Source organism: Notechis scutatus, chromosome 1 (assembly GCF_049901735.1).
Source record: "Notechis scutatus isolate UNSWTSFEM ecotype Mainland chromosome 1, rNotScu1.2, whole genome shotgun sequence".
Lineage (NCBI taxonomy): Eukaryota > Metazoa > Chordata > Lepidosauria > Squamata > Elapidae > Notechis > Notechis scutatus.
The window spans coordinates 291,352,463-291,377,028 of record NC_142009.1 but is presented as its reverse complement, the minus strand read 5'-3'; the positions used below and the strand labels follow the sequence as shown (position 1 = coordinate 291,377,028).

Sequence of the window (24,566 nt, the reverse complement as noted above, 5' to 3'; positions counted from 1 at the left end):
AGGCATTTATTAATATTAAAGGTCTAATTTGTGCATATCTAAAAATCATGTCTGAACATGGTGTCTTTTTGTGTCACATAGCAAAAATAGCAGCTTCTAAAACAAAGCCCTGACTAGCCTGGGCCCAGATTCAATTTTACCATTTCCAATACTGTATTTAAATAAAATAGTTTAGATATTTATTATATATCTTATACAAGCAGTCCAACTGAGCCCAAAATTTCTGTTGCTAAGCAAGGAGTTGTTAAGTAAATTGTTAAGTTAATCTGGCTTTTCCAATGACTGCTTGTCAGAAGATTGGAAAGATGATCACATGACCCCAGGACAGTGGAACTGTCATGAACATGAAGCAATTGCCAAGCATCTCAATGTTGATAATGGGACTATAGCAGGGGCGGGCAAACTACGGCCCGCGGGCCACATCCGGCCCGTTGGTCTGTCCAATCTGGCCCGCCCCTGAAAAAAATTGCTGGGCGTGGCGTATTGCCCTGTGCCGCGTGGCCTCCAAAGCTGCAAAACAGTGCGGAGCACTCTTGGGGTAGGAAAGAGAAGAAGAAGTTTGCAAAGGCCTCGGCTGGGAGTTCGAAATCACCTTCGAGTGCGACCTCTCCGAAGGTGAGTCCCCACCGATCCCCTTTTTTTCCGGGGCTTCAGGCTTAAACTTTGCAAAGGCAAAGTTTGCAGGCTGGAGCGTCTTCCGCCGAGGAGTGGGAAGGGTTCCACCTGGCGGGCGGGCGGGCTGCTTGGAGCGGGCTGCTTGGAGCCACCTAAAGCTAGGCCGCTGCTGGTGGAGCCTTGCCCTGCCTTGGTGCCCTGTTTCCCGGCTCGGCGGTCCTATCGGGCGGCACTTTAAAAGCCTGCTCCCAGCACCCGAGCAACTTCCCAGCAACTTGCGGCTTCCTTTTTCCTCGCGGGCGCCGTGCCTGGCCCCAAGCCATGCGGCGGGAGGGAAGCCCGGCGGGCGGGCGGGCTGCTTGGAGGAGGCGACCCGCGGCGCTCCGGGTTTCCCCTTCTCCTTCTCTGCCTCCTTCTCTGCCTCTCCCCTCTTGCTCCTCACAGTTGCCCTGAGCTGGTGCGGTTCTTTACTTGGGCAGCCAGGCGCCCGCAGCAGCGCCGCAGCAGCAACAGGCAGTTCCGCCCGGGCTCCGCTCAGGTGTCCGGCTGGGGCTGTCAGGAGTTGCTACCGCGGCGCGGCTCCGCGCGGCTCCAGTCCCGCATTGCCTTGGGAAGGGAAAGGCAAAACCAGGAGCCGCTGAGCCTGAGCCCCGGTGCCACTGCTGCCATTGCAAAGCACCACCGCGGCTCTTCCTTTTGCCTTTCCTTCCCGAGGCAACGCGGGACTGGAGCTGCACGGAGCCGCGCCGGCGGTAGCAACTCCTGACTCAGGGGGCCTCCGAGGGGAGGGGAAGGAGGAAGAAGAAAGGGGGCAATTCCCAAAAAATCTTGTGCTGACCCGGCCCGTCTGTCAAATTTTAAAAGTCAATGCGGCCCCCGAGCCAAAAAGTTTGCCCACCCCTGGACTATAGGAATGATACAGTGGTCGTGTGGGAAAAATGATTGTCAGACACTTTTTAAAATAGTGTTGTAATTGAACAGTCATGAATGAACTGTTCTAAGTCGAGGACTATACTGTTTAATGCCTATGTATATTTACCCATTTTGTATGGTTGTATTATTATTATCCTTCTTACCTTCTTCGCTGCCCCCTCTTATTGGTAGTATTATGATTTTTATTACTCTGTTGCTTTGCATGTACACTGAAAGCTTCTGCATTGGAGACAAATTCCTTGGGTGTCTAATCACATTGGCCAAACCTATTCTATTCTATTCTATTCTATTCTATTCTATTCTATCCATAAGTTAATTAGTTTAAAACCCTGTCATATAGGATCAAATAGTAAAATAAAAAATTCAGCAGTACAAAGGTTTTAGTGAACAAATATTTCTTCAGATGACATAGAAAATGAATAAGGATGGAATTATACATTTGCAGAATTTATTTTAAAAATTTTCTTTCTTTGCATAGAAACCTTGTCCCCTCACTATTTATTAAATATATATATATATATGGCCACCCAACTTGAATAATGTGACTCTGGATGGCAATATATTTACTTATATTTATTCTTTTCTTGTACTGGGTTCCCACTGTTTGTCCCAAAACTTCATATACAATTTTTTTTTAGTTGATCATACAGCATATGCTGTTTGGGGATGCATAAAAAAAGCATAGATTCCTTCAGGGAATATGTATCCTCATATAAAAAGTACATCACATAACACTTCATAACTATGCAGATGATGTAGCAAAGATATCAACTGTTATTATTGTTATTATTGTTACTGTTATGAAATCTGATAAATTTGGGCTACATGGATTTGCCTACCAATATATTCTCTTTGGTTTTCTGAGAAAAATGGTGTATATGGTATAATCAGTTAATTAAATATGTATGAAGGTGGAAACATTTTTACAGTTTGTGATTTCAACTCAAACAGTTCCAGGCAGGTCTTTGATTTCTATCTTTATTTTGTAAGGGTGGATAATGTTGGAATACCACATCTAAAATAAAATAATTTTTTAATAGTTCATTTAAGACAAGTTGAAAATCCTTAACATAGCTTCAGTGGCTACCAGAATTAATAAATTAACTGAATAAGATAACCTAGAATCTTATCACAACAATTTGATATTGATACCAAATAGGGATACTCTTTACCAGATAAGTTTTTCTTACTGTTTAAAGTTGAGGTTGGAGTAATAGGTAACTCCTACTCCCTCACCATCTTGTTATGCAATATAGATTATATGCCTGAAAAGCTGACAACATTCAATTATTACTGAAAAGGGAGAAAAGATTAGTTCTTGGAATCAGAAATAAGGAATGGCCATTTGAATCCCATATTTAATTTTTGGATAATTAAAGAAATAAATGGATGATTAAAGAAATAAATGTTTAAGATGCTTGTAAATTATCTGAAATATACATTTAACTAAGCAGGCTTTTTAAATTGCAGGACGATTCACTTGTAGTATGGAAGGAAGTGGATCTTACCAGATTGTCAGAAAAAGAGCGGCGTGATGCTTTGAATGAGATTGTTATTCTTGCTCTACTGCAACATGATAATATCATTGCTTATTACAATCATTTCATGGATAACACCACTTTGCTGATTGAACTGGAATATTGTAATGGTGAGAACAATGTCTTGTAAATAGCAAACTTATCTTCCATCTTGAGTTCTGCAAGGAGAGATGGAACAGAGAGAATCTGTGCTTTGTTTATAAATGTTAGCTACAGGTAGATTGACAAATGCAAACAAAATTTACCTTCTAGGACTGCATTTATATTTCAGAAATATATACTCTGTAGTTGGTGAATAAGAGACACTTAGGATCAGAACTACCTGAAAGAAAGATGTGGTACTAAATATACAGCCAGTTTGAGGAGATTTGCAGAATAAATAGCGAAAAGAAAATTAAAAATACAATGACAAATAATCTTTTTATTTTAAGCCATACATGATTCTCCCTTCTTCTGTATTAAATATTTTGGATTACATTTTTCCTTCCTTGTAAAACTCTGTAATCTTACTTTCTCATTAATGTTACAAATTACTAACATCAGAGGAATCATTATTTATTTAAACTTAAATTTCATTGTTTTCCCAAGTTTATTGAACCTTTATCTGTAACATCTTTTGAGGTTTGGATTAAAAATGGCAGCAGTAGCAAAGAATAGAGCAGAAATGAAAATCCTTTTTTCCTCAGAAAAAATTAGGAAATCATTAACATCCCCTGAGGGATTTTTAATACACAGACAGAGAATGTGTGAAATTTATAACTCAGTATTTTTCTTTCTTGCAGGTGGAAATCTCTATGATAAGATCCTACGACAAAAAGACACATTGTTTGAAGAAGAGGTAATAAAAACATTGGGAGACAAAGAGCAATCTGCTTCTCTTTTATTCAAGCTTGATAATCAGAGTTGGAATGGACCTTGTAGGTCATCTAGTCCAACCCCCCGCCCAAGCGGGAAACCCTAAACCATTTCTGACAAATGGCAGTCCAATCTCTTCTTGAAAGTCTCAAGTGATGGCGCTCCCACAACTTCCGAGGAGAAGCTGTTCCATCAGTTGATTGTTCTCACTGTCAGAAAGTTTCTCCTTATTTCCAGGTTAAATCTCTCCTTGTTCAGTTTCCATCCATTATTCCTTGTCTGGCCTACAGGTGCTTTAGAAAATAGCTTGATCCCTTCCTCTCTGTGGCAGCCCCTCAAATATTGGAAGACTGCTATCATGTCTCCCCTGGTCCTTCTCTTCACTAGACTTCACTTGATTGGCCTTTAATTTGGTTTTAAAATAGTCTTCCTCAATCAGATTACCTCTAGGCATGCTGAACTATAGATCCCATAATTTCTAGCCTGTATAGGAATTATGGAAACTGTAGTCCAATACTTTCAGAAGGATTCCTCCAACTGTATAGAGGTAGGCAGCAAATAGTCTCTACGGTAAAAAAAAAAAGTTAATATAAACCAAACACCACCAGATTACCACAATTTATGAGTTTTGTAAATACTGATATTTTCTGTTCACTTGTGTAGAAATGTGAATTCATAGGAATTTTGGGGGAAAGTCTTTTTCATATTGAGGTCTTGTGAGATATTTGATAATCTCAGAGATTTAAAAAATAATAATTTAGGGACTTTTCAAATGCCATCAAGAGGCTTGTGAGTATATATATCATGCAAGCATTGCTCTGTCACCCTCCAGCAACTGCTGTAGAGTAAGGAAGTTATGTAGCGAAATTGAAAACTCCAATCTGATTATATGGAGGGTACCTTTCCTATGTCATTGCCTTGCACTAAGGCCTGTAGGAAAGTATACATAACGAGAAAATTTGTATTATGTACATTTTAAATATTTGTGTGATACTATTGATTTTACTACAGATTTCCTGTAGCCTACAGCTTTCATAAAGAATTTGTTTATTATTGCCACAACTCTTAGAATACTTTTCCTCCACATTTCATATTTAAAAGAATGGAGCAATTTTTTCTGCACTCCTAAAACAAATTGCTAAGCAGAAAGATTCATGCATTTGTTTTTATATATACAATTGTTAGGCTATTATATCAGTTTACATTGTGATGACATATATATTCACTGTGTCCAATGAGGCATATTTTCTGTTCCAAAATACGTTTTGAATTTCAACTTTAGCACTTTCAAGCCATCTTATTTTTAAAAAGCCATTTTATTAAAATAAGATGTTATTAGTCTTTATAATAATTTCTTTCTATGTGAACTTTTTTTTTTTTTACAGATGGTAGTGTGGTACCTCTTTCAGATTGCATCAGCAGTGAGCTGTATCCACAGAGAAGGAATTCTTCACAGGTACTTTAACTCAGGTCCAAAAGAAGACAAAAATTCTGACTGTTGACTTGACAGTCCTTTCTCCTAAAGGAAAGACAGATAAATATTGATATATAGTTAAATGAGATTTCCTCAAATTGCATACAACCAGATATATAATATATGAAAGGCCACATTTTGTAGCATCATGCATCTGACAAGCATTTTCATAATATTAACTGAATTACAACTTCATAAATGTAATTCCATATGATATAAAAAGTAATGGATATAATGGAGAGATCAAGTAGGCTGAGATTCCTGTTCTGTAGTGAAGTTCATTGAGTGAGTTTGAGCAAAACACCTTTGCCTAAATATCATCACAAGGCTGTTGTGAGGTTAAAATGGATTGGGAAGAAACCATGCCCATTATTACCTTGAGCTCCTTGTAGAAAAAGCATCCTATAAATGAAATACATAAGTATTATAACTATGAAGTATCCTAGAAGCCAAATATTTAGATTGGCATATTATTTCTTGTAACTATTACTTGACATTTTGTAATTTTGCTTCTTATTAACTTTTTAACCAGTTGATCATAATAACTTTATTCAGCAATTATAAGTGGTTGCATTCTGAAGCCATATTAATTTGACTTTATTTTCATTCTAACTGTCTTTATGAAAGAATGCATTTTCTGAATTTCTTTGGTGATAACACTCTCAAGTAGCAGAGTCTAGAAAAAAATAGCCTTCTTGGAGTAAAAAATGATACAGTTAGAAATACAGGTCTCAGATATTCTTATGTCCAAATTAGTAGGGTTGTAGGGTTCTTTTTAAAGTTAAAGTGTTTGAACACTTTTGTTCTTTTACATGTATGGTTCATAAAAGTTGTAAAGTATTTTTTTAAAATCAAGGATTCTGCCATGAATTTATGTTCTAGTCCTCGTATCTGAAGAAACAACGCATTCTCATTAACTATTCATTGCTTTCAAATAATTAAATCTTGAATAAGATTAAAGTGGTTTAGAAACAAACATATCTGTACCAATTGTAGAAATCAGTTTTACCTTTTTTGCCCTTTTATTTCATTTTCTGCTTATAAAACTAGTATTAATGATTAAAAGGTGTAAGAACCATTCTTTAGGATTGTCTGCATGGTATGGAAACCATTAGATAGTGAAATAGGTTTATCTTTATCTTAAAGGCCTTCTGCACAAGGACCTTTATTCTGAGGTTAAGCTGTACTACCTCTTTTGATCATCGGATTTCTTCACTGGCCCTGGTGTCTTTTCATACATGTTTTCATGCCTTTAACTACCTGGCATTTTGCATCATTAAGAATGATACTACATTAATAATAAAGGTGTGAATTAAGTGGATGAAAATTTTTGTAATCATAAAAATTGCTAACAAAGATCATAGTTTGTAATCTCATATATTAATCAAAACTAGACATAGATACATACATACATACATACATACATACATATTCATATAGTATTACATAATTGATTGGTTAGTATTTAAATTTGTTTACTTAATAAAGAAATGAAATTAACCATAAAGTACTATGTGCAATTCCCTATTTTTAAATGATACTCCAGTTGGGACTTCTGATTACAAAATTAGTGTTCAGACATAGACAGAGAAGCAAGTGCTTCTGAGTGTAGTGTAATTGACACAGAGGCAGTAGTTTTCTAAGCTTGTAATTTTTTTTGGCACTGTAGAAACTTGCACTATGCATTTTTAAACCATTGATATTAATTCAAATGCATATAAGGAATAACAAAAAATATGCTACAGAACAAAATTAATACATGCAATAACTTCTCATGAAAAAGAGTTATACAATCACATCCATAATAACTAAAATTTGATGGATTCAGCTAACTGTCAGAAATCTGGTGCTCAAAAAGGATCTCCAACAGTTAACTGAGGCTCTCATATTCTTCCTGAAAAGACAGATAGGTGTTAGAAGGAAATAGCAGGGCCTAGATAATCTCAGCTGATCTTGAAAGGAGCTAAGAGGATCAGATCTGATTAATTTTTGGATGGAAACCACTAGGAAATCCCAAGGCTATAGTTAACCTGGGAAGAACGCAATACTAATACCAATAATTGTTATTATTTATATATGTGTATGTGCCGCAATCTCCCAACATCTCTGGGCAGCTATTAGCAAACAATAGCAAATGCTTTTGGATGGTTGTCCAAGAAAACCACATGACTGTTATCTAATCAGCAATTATAACACTTAGTTTGAGTGAATATTTACCTTTAAATTCAAAGTAATACTTTTTAAAGTTAATCATAATTTTCTATGGACATGCCAAATTAATCTTCTAGATATGTGCTTTATAAACAACATTATTTTTTAACCATCTATAAACCCCAGGCATTTACCTTATCTATTTTTCCTGCTTTAATATGTAATTCTGTGCGTATCTGTCTAGGTCCCATTGAGTTTGACGGGGCTCCCTCTCAGAAAGAAGAATATAGGGCTGCCTCCTCATTGCACTTCAACTTGAAATTATTCTAGTATCTACTTTAAACACAGTACTAGATTGGCCTGCTTTAAAACTAAAAAATAATATCAGCTTGCATCACATGATAAAGTTTAAGAACCTTGAAAATAATGTAAGACTGTACCCATGAAGAGGGTATTAATGCCTTCAGAATACAGGTAGTCATCGATTTATGACCACAACTGAGCCCTATATTTTTGTTGCTAAATGAAACATTTGTTGAGTGAATTTTGCCCTATTTTATGACTTTTTGTGCCACAGTTGTTAAGTGAATCTGGCTTCCCCACTGACTTTGCTTGTAAGAAGGTTAGAAAAGGGGATCATCTGATCCCAGGACACTGCAATGGTCATATGAGTCAGTTGCCAAGCACCCAAATTTTGATCACGTGATCATTGGGATGCTGCCACAGTCGTAAGTGTGAAAAATGGTCATAAGTAACTTTTTTCATGGCCTTGTGGCTTTGAATGGTCACTAAATAAACTGCTGTAAGTCAGGGACTATCTGTGTTAACAAAGTGAATATATTTTTTTAAATGTTCCATGTCTGCTGATATAAATATTTATATCTCAATGTTTCTTTCCTAGAGATATAAAGACTTTGAATATCTTCCTCACCAAAGCAAATCTCATAAAACTGGGGGACTATGGCCTAGCAAAAAAACTGAACTCCGAGTATTCTATGGCTGAAACTGTAAGTGGCTGCAGGATGAATGTGATGATGATGATGATGATGATGATTCAGCTGTGTGGGACTTTATAACAAAAGTATCTACATTTGCAATTCAGATATTTGAATTCTTTGAATTTACATGTTTTTCAATAGATTTTTTTTTAAAATTAATATATGGCTGCTCTCCTTCCTATAGGCCAGGGGTGTCAAACTCACGCCCCACGGGCCGGATGTGTCACGTGCTGCCCCTGCCCGGTTTAGCGAAGGGGGAAAAAGTCCCAATACGTCACCTGACGATGCCATGACGATGCAAGTTTGACACCCCTGCTATAGGCCTCTAGGAGGACATTTCAGGCCTGGTTCTTTCTCTAGGCATTTGGGTCAGGATCAGCAGAGTCCCCATTGAATGAGTTACATCTAGGAGTTCTAGTCACTGTGTTATTATTAGTTGTTTTTGTCTCTGTTTTGTGTTTGTTGTAACTTTTGTATGCTGTTAGAATGACATTGTTGGAGTTGGGTGATCATATAAATGCTCTATAAATAAATACATATTCCCAAGACTTGTTTTGAAAGAAATAACAAACTGATCATATTATAATCTAATGATAGAATGTTTATGTTGGCATTGGCAAATCTTTTTTCTCTTTGTCCTGTTTGTTTAGTATAATTGTAGAATTGTTTGATATCTTTTTGTTTTGACTATTTGCTTCAGTTTGCTTTCTTTTAAAGATTCAATCTTTATATTAATAAAAAGTAGATGCTCTAGTTATAAATAGGAAAATACATATTTGATAAGATTCAATTATTACTTTTCTATGAATATGCTAAAGCAAAATCCGAGCATTTGGGAGGGAAGAGGATAAAAGGACAGCAAATTAGAACTTATTGCATTGTGTCTGCATGATATGGAATAACTAAGCTAGTATCTCTAATATTTTTGTTTTGTAGCTGGTAGGAACTCCGTACTACATGTCTCCAGAGCTCTGCCAGGGAGTAAAATATAATTTCAAGTCTGACATATGGGCAGTTGGCTGTGTTGCTTTTGAGCTCCTTACCTTGAAGAGAACTTTTGATGCAACAGTAAGTCACTCTATGAAACAACTATGCTTGTGATTAATACTGCATCACCTTTTTTATATCACATTGTCCTATGGTGATTTATTAAGAGAGGGTGACTCCAATTTTAGGTACCATATGACAGTGAAAGTTCTAGGTGAACTATTAAATTCTCATTTAGACATCCCTTTGCCTTTCTGGAGTTGCTTGCTGTCTTGGAATGCAGGTAAAATTGGAATTTATTCAGGGGCTGAGACAATTAAAAATACAGTTTCACAGGCCATCATCTCAGGAAGTTTCTCCTGAGAAACTTTCCATTTATATCCAGCATGGCTGGCTGGGGAATTCTGGGATTTGAAGTCCACGCATCTTAAAAGTTGCCAAATTTGAGAAACGCTGATTTAGATCATTTTGCTTTTTCTTCCTTAGAATCCCTTGAATCTCTGTGTGAAGATTGTGCAAGGAAACCGGGCAATGGAGGTTGATTCCAGCATATACTCTGTGGATCTCATCCAAATGGTGCATTCCTGCCTTCATCAGGTTGGTGAGCTACCTCCATTCTGTGATGGGTTTCTTTGGTTTGAGAGAGAGTGGAGAAAGAGCCTTTGAAATTTTTTTCCAGCTGTCAGGTACTAAAAAGTCCTTATCAACCCACTCGCTTTCTCTAGAGTAGGAAATTAAAAGAACTAACAGTGTGGTTTTTGAGAACTATTTTCAGTGTTGAATATTTTCCCCCCTTTTTTAGATTGAATACTTTACTATTGCTTCCCATTTCCCTGTCTTTTCTCAACTACATTTAAAAATCATATACTATAAAACAGAAATCAAATAACGTTTATCTTTCTTTTTTGTTGCCCCACATTTATTGTTCTTTTTTAACCATAAAGAAAGCAAAACTATATAATCTCTTCCAGAAGTAAAAAAAACAAAAACAAAATGTACCTTCCCACCCCAAAGACATATAAAAACATACTGGTTTTTAGCAACTTCTCCCATAATGAATTTTTTATTTCACCTTTTAGACCCACTATCTTTCAGTATGAAAAGAATCAAATTTGACCTTGAAGAATTTTTATTGCAAATAGGAGAAAAATGTATTTTTTTTAAAAAAAAATCAGTAGATATTATAAAAGAAATGAATAAAATGAGACTTAAGTTTACTTCACACACAGAAGTTCAATTTCAGTTTAAAGATGGCCTCTTTTTATTTTCAGCTTTTGAACAGGAGTCTGTCTCTGAAGTCATCAAATATTATGAGCTGAGTCGAGTTTGAGAGGCTGGATTTTCTCTACAGATTAGTTGTACATTGCACATTGAGATACCATAGTCGTCTTTTTTCCTATAGAGATCTACTTTGGTTTTCTGAGTCAAGGTGAAAGGGAAATTTCTATGGTAAAACAGCAAAAGGAAAATTGCTACAATAAATTAGCAAAACCATTCTATTTATCTTTTCTAGCAGATAAATCAAATCTTGACGTTATTCCTCCCCACATGCTGACAAACCCAGCCCCCAGCCTGGTATTGGTATTAACTTTGAAGTCAGTCTCACAGTCCCTCGCTGTTCTTGGCAAAGTGGATTGGCAAATATTTTGGAGAAATAGGTTGGAAGGATTGGAGGAAATGTAGAAGTTGTATCTCTTTTTCTGTCAGCAGAAAAACAAGTGTGATAGCACACACTAGTTATAAATTCAGTGAAGATAATTTCGGTTTAAATGCTAAAATAAAATGCTTCATTTAAACACTAAAAAGTTGCCATGCCTTGTTTGGAAATATGTAAGAGGAGAAGAAGACCAGCAAAAGAGATTTAGCTGTCTCTTTGTTATTGCACTCAGGGTTCCACTTTTATTGTTGCTTAGCTTCATAGTTAAGTGTCCTTCTTGGATACCTCCTTGAATACATAAGCACTATTAAACTATCTGAGCTCATTTTATGGCCCTTTTGATTTGCTATGTTTGGGGAAATGGAAAGAGACCACAAAGATGTAACTTATTCATTGCCCTAGATTTAAAGATTTGAAAAATGATCCCTCTCCTTAGGGAGTGATCTGTCACTCACCTCTTTTAGGATCCAGAGAAGAGGCCTACTGCTGATGAGCTACTTGAAAGTCCATTTATAAAGAAGCGCAGAAGGTAAATATTAAACAAACAGGATTTGTGTGTGTGTGTGTGTGTGTGTGTGTGTGTGTGTGTGTTAGAAGATACTATACAATCTTGTATTGCCTGATTGTACTGGTGTCTCATGTACATATAGACTATCTCTTGAGCTAACTGCTTTTTTAAAGATTAAATGACACTCTTAAGTTTTTTGCAGCACTGAATTAAAAATAAGAATAAGCATAGGTTATTTAACTTGGAAACTGAGCTGTACATAGGGTTATACAAATTTATTTCAGTTTTACCTGGCTTATCCCAAGCTTCTATTTTAATGTATAAAATATATTGGATTATATTTAGAGAAATAAATGCATGCTAAAAATTATTAGACAATATCCTCTGATTAGTTTTATTCATAAAAATAAAATAGTAAAAATCAGGAGGAGGAGGAGTGCTTTCTAAACACATTTCATTAAAAGGTGTAAGCCTTTATGCAAGCTTATGCAAATCACAAAGACCTATGCCTTTTAATAGAATTTGCTACTAGAAAAGCATGTTACCTGATTCCTTCTGATTTTTGCCAACAGATTTACACTGCTCTCAGTATTGGTCCCCAAATTAAACTGACAAATAAACTCTTAAGTTTGGTCTGGATTAGTGCCTCTAGAAACATAATGTATTATGTTTCTAGAGGGAACACTTTTCCAGAAGAGGTTTTTTTTTTTTAAATGCAGGATGGCAACTTTTGTCAATTTCTTCTTTTCCCTACAACTCTTAAGCAATAACCCACCCACCCACCCACCCCAAAAAAATCCTTGGGAACAAATTTTTGATAACATAGGGGCTGAGGAGAATCACAAATTTACTCCCCCCATTTCCTGTTTATGAGAGCCCCCAATTTACATAGTTAACAACACTGAAGCATGTCCGTTATTTTTTCAGGCTATATTAATCTATACATGTTATGGATATTGTGTATTTCAAGCATTGATTAACACAGCTTATTATGTAGAATTTTCATTATTTACTATAGACAGACATTGTCTGTAGCTTGCAGTACAATTTTATGAAAGGGTTATTTGCAGTATTAAATCATATAAAGATTCCTGTTTAAAAAGCTGTATTGATGCACATTCTTACTGTTTATTCTTCCTGGTAGGGATATGGAGGAAAAAGTTGCACTTCTTAATGGCCCAAACAAACGACCAAGGTAAAGGAATATGTGTTGAATAATAAAACAGAAGAAAATGGTCTCTGCAAGTATCTTAACATGAGCACCTCTCCCAAAAGTGTTAAAATAGCGGTGTTCTTTGGAAGGATCCCTCCAATGGTCCAAAGGCTATCCCTAAGCTCTCTGTGTGTGCATGTGTTTATACAGTGGAAGGGGCCAATCTAGATAATAAAGTAGTAGATATCTGAAGAGTTCTTGCAGGGCGAGTAGGCAAAGCTGATACATCTGCCTCCTTTCTCTCTGTCTCCTCCTTTTCATGGCCTCTGCACTAGCCGGCATCATATTTGTCCTTACCTCTCATAGCTGTTCCCATGCTTGAATTCCACTGCTGCATCTTCATTTCAAATGCAGCATAACTAAAAACAGTCAGCTATCTTTTCTTTCAAGCTTCCCAGGGTCTTCTTTTATTTCCTGTTAGGTATTGCCATCAAATATTGCCATCAGGAATGGTATAATCCAATCAACTGTCTACCCTATTTTCCTAGCACCTTTCCATCCCTTTTGGTGGCACTAACAATGGCTTTGCCTTTCCTCCATTGTCTCGCACCCTGCAATATTTATGCCCAGATGTGTGTGTTCATGCCCAGGCCAAATATACACATTGGAGGTCCAGGTCCTTTGGTTTGAGCACAGACCACAGGCATGTCTTTTGGTCCAAGCATAGATCACCTGAAACTGACTGTTCCTCGCTGAACCTTTTGCATAACTTTTCTTGGTATATAATTACTATAAAAGAATGCTATCTTTAAGACATTTAATTGTAAAATATGCAAGTGTTGAACTATTATAAGTTATATTTAATTTTTACTTTTATTGTTAACCATGCCCATCATTTACTTTAGATTTCTATTTACTTTACATCAGTCCCTACTTATAAATGGTGCTGTATTACGGAACAATTTACATATACAGCTAAAAATGCCAATGATTTAATTTGTCAGTGTATTTGTATACCCTTCTCACAAGTTTATTCATGTCACTGCCTTTAAAATTTCAAAAGTTGTATATGTATATATGTCTTCAAATTGATTTCTGATTTTTATTTGTCTTACAACATGCTGCTTTCTTCCACATTTCCATGCTGTCTGTCTAGCCTCTGAACCTAATACATGCCAATGTACATTTATATATATGGAAAACTCTTAGCACTTATATGAAGTGTTTTTGCATGGAATCTGGAAATTAAAATTTTCCCATCTATCTTCTCTTTAGAGGCTTAGAAAAGCAGCTCATGGTAAACAGTGTATCCATACAGATCTCTTGTGATTTACAGAACAAGTAATATGAATGAAGCACCTATTGCAGTGGTGACTTCACGCACTAGTGAAGTATATGTATGGGGAGGTGGAAAGTCCACTCCTCAGAAGCTGGATGTTATTAAAAATGGCTGCAGTGCACGGCAGGTCTGTGCAGGAAACACTCACTTTGCAGTGGTAACGGTGGAGAAAGAGCTCTATACTTGGGTGGTAAGTATCAAAAGAATTTGGGAAGGTTGGGGGGGATTCTCCAAAACATTATTCTTTGATATCTGCCATCAACGAAGGGATCAAGTGCTACTAGGAATTTGCATCTTGTACTGCAAGGAAGTCATCGTGACAGTTCACATTGGCTTCTCCAGAAGTGCTAATGGTCAAATCTGTAGAGGACTTTCCATTCCAACCAGCACTTGAACTCAGTCAGAAAGGACCTCATGAAAAATAGATATTGAAATAATGCTGGAAATAATATTCAGCCACTACAAATAATAGCCTTATCTTGGAGAAAAAGGCATAAGAGACACATGTATGTGAAGACAATATAAAATGGAATTTAACTCATATTAAATGTTAAGTCATATTAAATCTATGTTAAGGAAGGGATTTTTTCTTGTTAATTCCCAGTTTAATGTTTTGTTTTGATATATACTACATTACTGTTGATATGTGATACTATTACATAAGCAGAAAATACACATCTCTGTTTTTACTGCATCTATGGGTACCTAAATGGTATCCCCCATTCAGTGAGTTTGCATACTATAAGCTGGCTTCCAAATATCAAGAGCTTTTCTCTTTCTCCACCTCCCACATCTTCCAAAAAGCATTCCAAAATTTGGATGGTTATCTGGAGCAATATTCCATAGGATACCTACCAAAAAAAAACCCCTATAGTTATTATTTAGATGCTGAAGGAAAACTAGGCCACTTCTGTGGAAACACGGAGGAATATAGAGGTCTCTCTGGTTCCTAGACAGTCTACATTATTTATTTTGGTTTCTTTTCATTAACAATATTCCTTGGCTCTTAGATCACCTTATCAAATGTATTTTTTTAATAGAACATGCAGGGAGGCACTAAACTGCATGGCCAACTGGGACATGGAGATAAAGCTTCGTATCGGCAGCCTAAGCATGTGGAAAAATTGCAGGGCAAAGCTATTCGTCAAGTATCTTGTGGTGATGACTTTACAATCTGCATTACAGGTGAGAGACATAGGTGACAGGGTACCCTTCAAATATATGTAAAATATTATGGAAGGACTGAAAAAGTGTATTAACTAAAAGAGAAAATACCTCAAATACAAGAGAATATGCAATACTCAGGTATTGATAAATCTGGAAGGAAGACAAACCTGCAGCTGCTGGAATTAGGAAAACTTCCAAAGGCCAACTTATATTTGTTTTGTTTTCTTTGAAATGCCAGTACATTAGCTTTTATATTACATTTTGTGATTGAGTGTATACAATCATTAAAACGAAACAGAAGCAAAGCTTAAAAATATATAGACTATAAGTGGCAGTCTTTATCTATATACTGTATTTTTCGCACTCTAAGATGCACCTGACCATAAGATGCACCTAGGTTTAGAGAAGGAAAATGGGTAATGACAAAGACAGAAGAGGTAGGGTTCAGCACTGTAAAAGGACCCCGCTGTCACGGCCCTATTTTTCGTTCCATAAGATGCACAGACATTTCCACCCACTTTTGGGTGGCGGGGGGAAGTGCATCTTATGGGGCGAAAAATATTGTAATTCAAATATGGGCCAGGCTGTAGGTGTCAACTAAAAAAATACTTCTTTGGTCTTTTTAGTTGCCAGCAGAAAGGGATTGGGGGAAAGCACTGCATTCCTTAAATGCTTCAGATAATTGCTAGGCAGCAGAAGCTGTTGGTGCGCAAGAGTATTACTGGAGAGCATGATTGATGACTCTTGGCTATGGATGTGTCCCATTGGAGAATATACATCCAGGGGCTGGGGGGAAGACCAGGGTCATGGGTGAAATGAACGATATGTTTAGTGTCAGCTGCATCCAGGTAACACTGACATGGTCAGTCCTAATAAATCAAATTTTTTTTACTGTGAGAGATGCGGCTAGAGACTTATGATTTGAATGGGTGTGTATTGTCGGAGCCCTGACAGCCAGCCGACATTAAACACATCATTCATTTCACCCTTGACCCTGGTCTCCCCCCCTCCTGATATATATTCTTCAATGGGACACATCCATAGCCAAGAGTCATCAGTCATACACTCCAGTAATACTCTTGCATGCCAACAGCTTCTGCTGCCTAGCAATTATTTGAAGCATTTAAGGAATGCCCTTCTTTCTCCACTCCCTTTCTGCTGGCAACTAAAAAGACCAAATAAGTATTTTTTTTTTAGTTAACATTAGGATGCTGTAGTAAATTAAGCATAATGGACCTAGCTTGATCCAATTAGGTTGCACTGTAGTTAAATTCTCCCTGTATTAAAGAGGAAGATAACCATTGGATTTTTAAGTACATCCTCTGTTATTCATCTATCCCTTGTTTTCATGCAGATGAAGGTCAAGCCTTTGCCTTTGGTTCAGATTACTATGGCTGCATTGGCGTTGACAAGGTTTTTGGGTCTGAGGTCCTGGAGCCCCGGCAGATCAATTTTTTTTTCAGTAATCCGGTGGAACAGGTTTCTTGTGGAGATAATCATGTGGCAGTGCTGACACGAAATCATGAGGTCTACACATGGGGCTGTGGAGAATATGGTAGGTTATTCTACATGCAGTTTTTAATTTTTGGCAAAGATTAATGACTGATAGAATTATATTTCCTTGAAGCACTATCATGATAGACCAGATTAAATGAGGATTTCTACTTCTGGAAAGGTAGATGGTTGATGAATCTGAACATTATTACCTGTACTCATTTTTATTGTTTCTCCACAAATATAGGCCGCTTGGGTTTGGATTCAGAAGAGGATCACTCCATCCCACAAAAGGTAAAACTGATTGAATTTGACTGTATTTCCTGGGTCTCTAAAATAATTCAGTCTTGAGATATTTTCTTTCTAATTCAGCATATTAAGAACAAATATCTATTAAGGTTTTATAAATTAATACATACAAGGGGAAAGAATTTTTGATTGGGAGCCATACAGAGTTAGTTAGAAGATGAGCAAATATTTTGTATTTGGATGAATGGAAAAAATGAAACTTTGATTCTAATTTTGCTAATTAGATACATTCATTGTTATAGGAATGGCTAATACATATTCATAAAAAGTTGAAGTTGTAATGTTATTATCTTATTCTACTGCACCAAAAGAGTCAGAAGTTAGTGTGTTTTTCCCTTTTTCTCCTTTACCCTATATTTCTTTTTCTTCCTTTTTTCCTTCCCCATTTTCCCCAATTTTAATTTTCTTTTGCACTTTATACAAAATTATTTTTAAAAAGGAATATGGGTGACTATATAAACATTTTAAATGAAAAGAGAACAATATTCTGAATACAACATCTTTCCATATGACTCTATTTTACCTTCTATATAAAACAGATGATAGATAGAACTACGCTGATCAAAAAAATAAAGGGAACACAAAAATAAGACATCCTAGATCTGAATGAATGAAATATTCTTATTAAATACTTTGTTCATTACATAGTTGAATGTGCTCAATTGGATAGATGTGCTCAATTGGATTCAGGTCTGGGGAACGGGCGGGCCAGTCCATAGCATCAATGCCTTCATCTTGCAGGAACTGCTGACACACTCCAGCCACATGAGGTCTAGCATTGTGTTGCATTAGGAGGAACCCAGGGCCAACCGCACCAGCATATGGTCTCACAAGGGGTCTGAGGATCTCATCTTGGTACCTAATGGCAGTCAGGCTACCTCTGGCGAGCACATGGAGGGCTGTGCGGCCCCCTAAAAAAATGCCACCCCACACCATTACTGACCCACTGCCAAACCAGTCATGCTGGAAGATGTTGCAGGCAGCAGAACGTTCTCCACGGCGTCTCCAGACCCTGTCATGTCTGTCACATGTGCTCAGTGTGAAGCTGCTTTCCTCTGTGAAGAGCACAGGGCTCCAGTGGCGAATTTGCCAATCTTGGTGTTCTCTGGCAAATGCCAAACGTCCTGCACGGTGTTGGGCTGTAAGCACAACCCCCACCTGTGGACGTCGGGCCCTCATACCACCCTCATGGAGTCTGTTTCTGACCGTTTGAGCAGCCACATGCACATTTGTGGCCCGCTAGAAGTCATTTTGCAGGGCTCTGGCAGTGCTCCTCCTGTCCCTCCTTGCACAAAGACGGAGGTAGCGGTCCTGATGCTGGGTTGTTGCCCTCGTACGGCATCCTCCATGTCTCCTGATGTACTGGCCTGTCTCCTGGTAGCGCCTCCATGTTCTGGACACTACGCTGACAGACACAGCAAACCTTCTTGCCACAGCTCGCATTGATGTGCCATCCTGGATGACCTGCACTACTTGAGCCACTTGTGTGGGTTGTTGACTCTGTCTCATGCTACCACTAGATTGAAGCACCGCCAGCATTCAAAAGTGACCAAACCATCAGCCAGAAAGCATAGGAACTGAGAGTTGGTCTGTGGTCACCACCTGCAGAACCACTCCTTTATTGGGGATGTCTTGCTAACTGCCTATGCTTTCCACCTGTTGTCTATTCCATTTGCACAACAGCATGTGAAATTGATTGTCAATCAGTGTTACTACCTAAGTGGACAGTTTGATTTCACAGAAGTGTGATTGACTTGGAGTTACATTGTGTTGGTTAAGTGTTCCCTTTATTTTTTTGAGCAGCGTAGTATTTTACATAACTAACCAGGTACATCTGCTGTGATTATCTCCATGATTCTAGAATAAGAGTTATCCTATCCTTGCTTTTCTTTTAAATTGCAAATAGTAATTTTTGAAGTGCCAAATTGATATAAGGTTTTTCTTATATGTGTTCCAAGTGTTATCTGTAAAAAAGTATTTGTCCTTTTTCATTTAACTTACTGTATGCAAGTAGTCCTTGATTTCTGACCAGTTGCTTAACAACTGTTCATAGTTATAATGTCACTCCCCGCTCAAAAAAAAAACAAAAACTACTTAATGGCTTGTTTTCAACACCCTGCAGGCACATGATCACATTTGGCCACTTGGTAGCTGGCTCACCTTTATGGTCACTTGCTGAGTCACCTGACTGTGATCTTTGACTTTTTTTGCCATTTTCTAGTGTTAACTTCAATTTCTGGTAAAAATGCCCATTGGGGAACATTGACTTGCTTAATGACCACACCATTTGTTTAATGACTGTCGCATTCATTTATTGATTGCTGCAAAAAATCTGGACCAGTCATGTGATGCCTCAACCTGCAACTGCAACAACATGTCTAATTCTCGGCTCAATTATGGTTGTAAGTTGAGGATTAACTGTATAAGTTATATTTCAAATTGCTGCAATGGATGACAGTTTGGCTTTATTTTGTAAATCCTCATTGTATTCTGAATAGTGACTTCTTGTCACTAAAGCTTTTTCTCTGTCATGTAGCAGACTAGAAGGAAGGGCTTTGATACTTTCCACAACTGTTGTTTTCTCATTCCAGGTGTCAAGAAACTAACATCTTCTATATAAAAAAACCCAGAGTCTCTGTTGGTTGGGGCTCTGCAGCAACTGCATTTAGTTGTTGAGGTATCTTATGTATTTCTTTTTAGGTAGAAATTCAAAAAACTTCCAATATTGTCTCAGTCCAGTGTGGCAATGATGGAACCTTTCTCCTCACACAAGCTGGCAAGGTGTTGGCCTGTGGTCTGAATGAATTCAACAAGCTAGGCCTGAACCAATGCACTTCAGGAATCATTAATCATGATGTGAGTGGCCTTGTATGAAAATAGGGGGAAATGTTTTCATGACACATTTTATAAATATATTTTTTTAAAAATCATAACAAATATTTGTTAACAGATTGAAAAGAACCAAAGGAGGGCAAATGAATATGGTTTACAATTTCTAGAAATAATTTTATGTGTGTTTGGAAAAGTCTATACAAAAACCAATAAATACTGCTTTTCTTAACAAAGAATCTTGTGATATTAAGACATTCTCAAGCTTTACGTGCATCGTTCTTGATTAAGGTGTGAGGGCATGTACAGAATCACGGCATTGGATTTATAAAATTGATGTCTTCTCATAGGCTTACCAAGAAATCCCATATGCTACGACTTTCACTTTGGCCAAGAAACTCTCTTTCTACAAGATTCGCACAATTGCCCCAGGAAAGACACATACTGCTGCCATCGATGGTAAGATCAAGTTATTATCTTGTGATGTAGTTTGATTTCTAGATAAGGGTAAACTAACCTGTAACTTCAGTAGGCTGCAGCAGATTAATCTCAGCAGTGTCAGTTTTGGGTTATTACTCATATGTGACAGCCTGGGAATCTTAAAGCTATTAAGTAAACTGGGAAGTTATAGAATAAAACAAAATATTGGAAGAAGGTAATGCAAACCATCCCAGTAGCAATGAGAGGCAACTGCATGATGCAACCACTAAGAGTTATAGAGTGATAGCACTTAAAGATTTCTACTTGATCGGGAAAAGAGATGATTTGAAATTGTATATAACACAGGTGTCAAACTTGCCACGTCACGTGATGTTTCGTGATGTTTTCCCCATTTGCAGAATGGGTGGGCATGTCCTGTGCGTGACGTATCCAGCCTGTGGGCCACCAGTTTTAACACCCCTGGTATATAACATAAAAATGATTAGAGTGCCTCAGGATTCTCTCTAGTAAGATTGTCTTCTACTGACCTTGGAGTCTTGTGACTTAATTATACCTACAGGGTCATTGGACTAGAGCCATTTTGTTTTCAAAATTCCAGATGGGCCTGTGTCTGAATTAAATTATCTTGATCATAATCAACACGTGTGAAACATGTATGGTGGTAAAGATATGATGAAATGATGCCTGTTACCTATTAGAAATGCTTAAGATGAATGTATCTCTTGTCATGCTACCATGAAAAGGAAATCTATAATCCTAGAACAAATAATGATGAAGTGTTCTAAATGATGTCTTGCACTATAGCTCACAACATATTATTTGACAGTGTTTCTCAGCTTTCTGCATTATTAGTTCCTAATGACATAATTGTTTTTATTTCAGAGCGGGGTCGTCTGCTTACTTTTGGCTCCAATAAGTGTGGACAGTTGGGTGTTGGGGATTATAAGAAGCACCTAGGCATTAATTTACTAGGAGGGCCTCTTGGGGGGAAACAGGTCATCAGAGTTTCTTGCGGTGATGAGTTCACCATAGCTGCTACTGATGGTAAGTATAAGCATTAGTAGGTTGATGTGAATTTCTTTAAACTGAATCTGTAAAGAATCAAAAAATTGTTTGCTTAGAGATTATAATAAAAAAAATCTACACTGACTGGAAGGCATAAAATACGTGCAAGATATTACAAGACATGAAGTATTTTTTTTGCTTTTAACATAAAATAAAACCTCACAAAACACCATATTCCTGTAGGAGTGTTTTTTTCACTGTCTATTTTTGGTTGTTATTATATCCTTAAAGAGAAATAAATATAATCATTTGGGAATCCTTCAAACCTAGAGTGGAGTTCTTGACTTTAAGACGATAAACTTTTTATTTTCCAGATAACCATATATTTGCATGGGGTAATGGAGGGAATGGCCGTTTAGCAATGACACCAACAGAAAGAGCTCACAGTTCTGATATTTGTACATCATGGCCACGGCCCATTTTTGGCTCCTTGCATTATGTCCCAGATTTATCTTGCCATGGATGGCATACCATAATAATTGTTGGTAAGTATAAAAATACTGGGGGTTTAAAGTAGATCATGACTTAATTTTTCCCCCAACTGTAAGATTTAACACATTACTAAGAATGTAAGAATGGGCCTAAGATTTCCCATATTCTTTAAATCAGAGGTCTCCAAACTTGGCAACTTTATGATTTGTGGACTTCAACTCCCAGAATTCTCCAGCCAGCATAGCCAAGTTTGGAGACCCCTGCTTTAAATCTTGAGCTGAGAAAATGTTCTTTTTTTTCCAGAAAAAGTTATAAATTCTAAAACCATCCTTCGCTCCAGTAGCAGTGGCCTGTCCATTGGGACTGGTAAGTAATCATGTTGTTAATAATACATACTTCTCTGTTGGGGTAGAAGATATAAGAATAATTTAGAAGAATAGCACATCTCTGCATAAAGTTCAATCTTTGGCATAGACAACTGATTAAGTTGTTGCTTTGAAAGTCACTTTGTTACTGGAAGTCATAATTATCCCAGTATAGACTGTAATGAGCTAAGATATAACTGCTAAATAGACTAAAGGCCTTACTATACGAGAATTTATTCTGATAAATCACTTTAGCAGCTTGTTTTTTGCCTTCATTTCATTCATTGGACAATAAATAAAATAATGCAGTTGTTGCCTTGTTGCCTTGTCTGATATAATAATATAATATGATTCTAAAACTATGATCACATTAAGGTGAATTTAATAAAGTGCAATTTGCCTGGATAGAAGAGGTCCAGAATTGGGTAGCAGGCCATCTTTGGAAGACAATTGATATTTTAAGAAACTAGCTACTACAATATTATAGGTCTTTTCAGTCTTCTAGATTTCATTTAATTGCTAGAATGAAATGATGCTTTCCCTAACCAATGTACCTTGCTAAAACACTTCAGTTGCTTGGAATAAATTTTAAATATTTGTAGTCTCTTTCAGAACATTCTGGCAGATATGAATTCTATGGAATCTCTGCTCTTTTTGTGAATGCTTTTCCCCCCACCAAATTAGGTTGGCATTAAAACAAGGAAACTGAGTATAATCTACACAATGGTTACAATATGCATTTATGAAAATGATCTAAACAGAAATTGTTGGGAAATTGTTGGGCCAACTGAATACATGGAAAGTATTCCATCAGTTAGAAATAATGATTGAAAACACAATATATACATAATAGGATGTACATTTAAAAAGATATTTTGATGATGTAAGGGGTACATAGAGAGCAGAAAGTGATAAATAAGAAATAGATGAAGAAATTTAAAACATAGATATTTAAATTCAATAAACTCTTGAATGAAGAATAATACCTTCCTTTTTCATGAGGTGATTGTGTTCTCTGCCACTTCAGCTAACTCAACTGACAATGATTGGTCTTACACTGAATATGGAACAATAGAGATCAACAAAATTAATATATAGAAATGTAAAATTTTTAAAGGGTGGGGAAAGAAAAAGATAGCATAGTTAAGAAGAAAAAGTCATTAAGAGAAAGTTGTTAAATTGGAGATTTACAATCATTTGCAAGGATTTTCAGAATCAGGAGTTTGGTAGCTCTCTTTCAGACTAACGAATGTTATTAAAGCCATACGCTTTTATGAAGTTTGGATGTATAGGGTTATCATCATGGTGGCAGTTCCTCACTGAACTGTGACTGGCAACTCGGTCACTAAATGATGTAAAACAGGGGTGTCCAACCTTGGCAACTTTAAGACTTGTGGACTTCAACTCCCAGAATTCCTCAGCCAGCAAAGCTGGCTGAGGAATTCTGGGAGTTGAAGTCCACAAGTCTTAAAGTTGTCAAGGTTGGACACCCCTGATGTAAAACGTCATGTCTACCACAATAGCTGGAATTTCGAGAATCAGCTATAAATCCCTTTGTTCAGTGCCATTGTAACTTTGAACAGCTGCTAAACAAATAGTCATTAAGTGAGAACTGAATGGCTGAGTCAATGGTTTTTGATTTTGCATTCTATCATAAGGATACTTTTGTCTTTTTACATCAACTCCATTCTGACAGTAGTATATACTGTACATTTTCAAGAAGGTCAGATTTTCTTGAAATGAGAAAATATTTAAGATTTTTAATTCCTTCCACTTTTCTGTTAGTGGCCCAGGGTTCTACAGCTGAACCAAATGAGGAAGAAGAAACTGAACAGGATTCTGAGAGCCCTGATAATAGCAGAGGCTTCCGGAGAACTATGGAAGCAGATTGTGGAATGGGAGATCAGATCAGCACCACAGAAGTAGCTGTAGATAGCAGTGGTGCTAGCAGCTCCTGTCCTAGTTGGCTGCGCAAGGTAACTCACTGTTAACTGTGATTAGAAAAAAGGGAAAATAAAACTTTTTCTAATAATTGTCTTGGAATTAATGGCTTTTTCCAAAATATAAATGGTCTCAATTGGCATTTTTAAAAACCATAATGAAAAATTTAGCAGTAAATTTTCATTTTTGAGAGATTTTTATCATAATTTTTCAGTGAAATAAGAGTTAGAGTGGACATCTTAACTCTGTGGAAAGCAACAAATCCAAATTTGGGCTTGTACAAAATTATCAGAATAAAATTATTTTACTATTATG

General features: G+C 36.9%; 1 protein-coding gene across 2 annotated transcripts in view; it reads left to right on the top strand.

Moving 5' to 3' along the window:
- Positions 1-24,566, top strand: part of NEK9 (NIMA related kinase 9) — a 32,615-nt gene that overhangs the window by 2,338 nt on the left and 5,711 nt on the right. For both annotated transcript variants that reach the window (XM_087951904.1, XM_026664414.2), the window contains exons 2-19: positions 3,019-3,196; positions 3,869-3,924; positions 5,327-5,397; positions 8,468-8,573; positions 9,501-9,632; positions 10,038-10,148; positions 11,673-11,737; positions 12,861-12,911; positions 14,206-14,398; positions 15,249-15,393; positions 16,730-16,930; positions 17,117-17,163; positions 19,879-20,034; positions 20,358-20,466; positions 21,331-21,492; positions 21,828-21,998; positions 22,249-22,311; positions 24,096-24,286. In XM_087951904.1, coding sequence (XP_087808030.1) covers positions 3,019-3,196; positions 3,869-3,924; positions 5,327-5,397; positions 8,468-8,573; positions 9,501-9,632; positions 10,038-10,148; positions 11,673-11,737; positions 12,861-12,911; positions 14,206-14,398; positions 15,249-15,393; positions 16,730-16,930; positions 17,117-17,163; positions 19,879-20,034; positions 20,358-20,466; positions 21,331-21,492; positions 21,828-21,998; positions 22,249-22,311; positions 24,096-24,286 — 2,208 coding nt within the window. The remainder of the gene's footprint in view (positions 1-3,018; positions 3,197-3,868; positions 3,925-5,326; positions 5,398-8,467; positions 8,574-9,500; positions 9,633-10,037; positions 10,149-11,672; positions 11,738-12,860; positions 12,912-14,205; positions 14,399-15,248; positions 15,394-16,729; positions 16,931-17,116; positions 17,164-19,878; positions 20,035-20,357; positions 20,467-21,330; positions 21,493-21,827; positions 21,999-22,248; positions 22,312-24,095; positions 24,287-24,566) is intronic.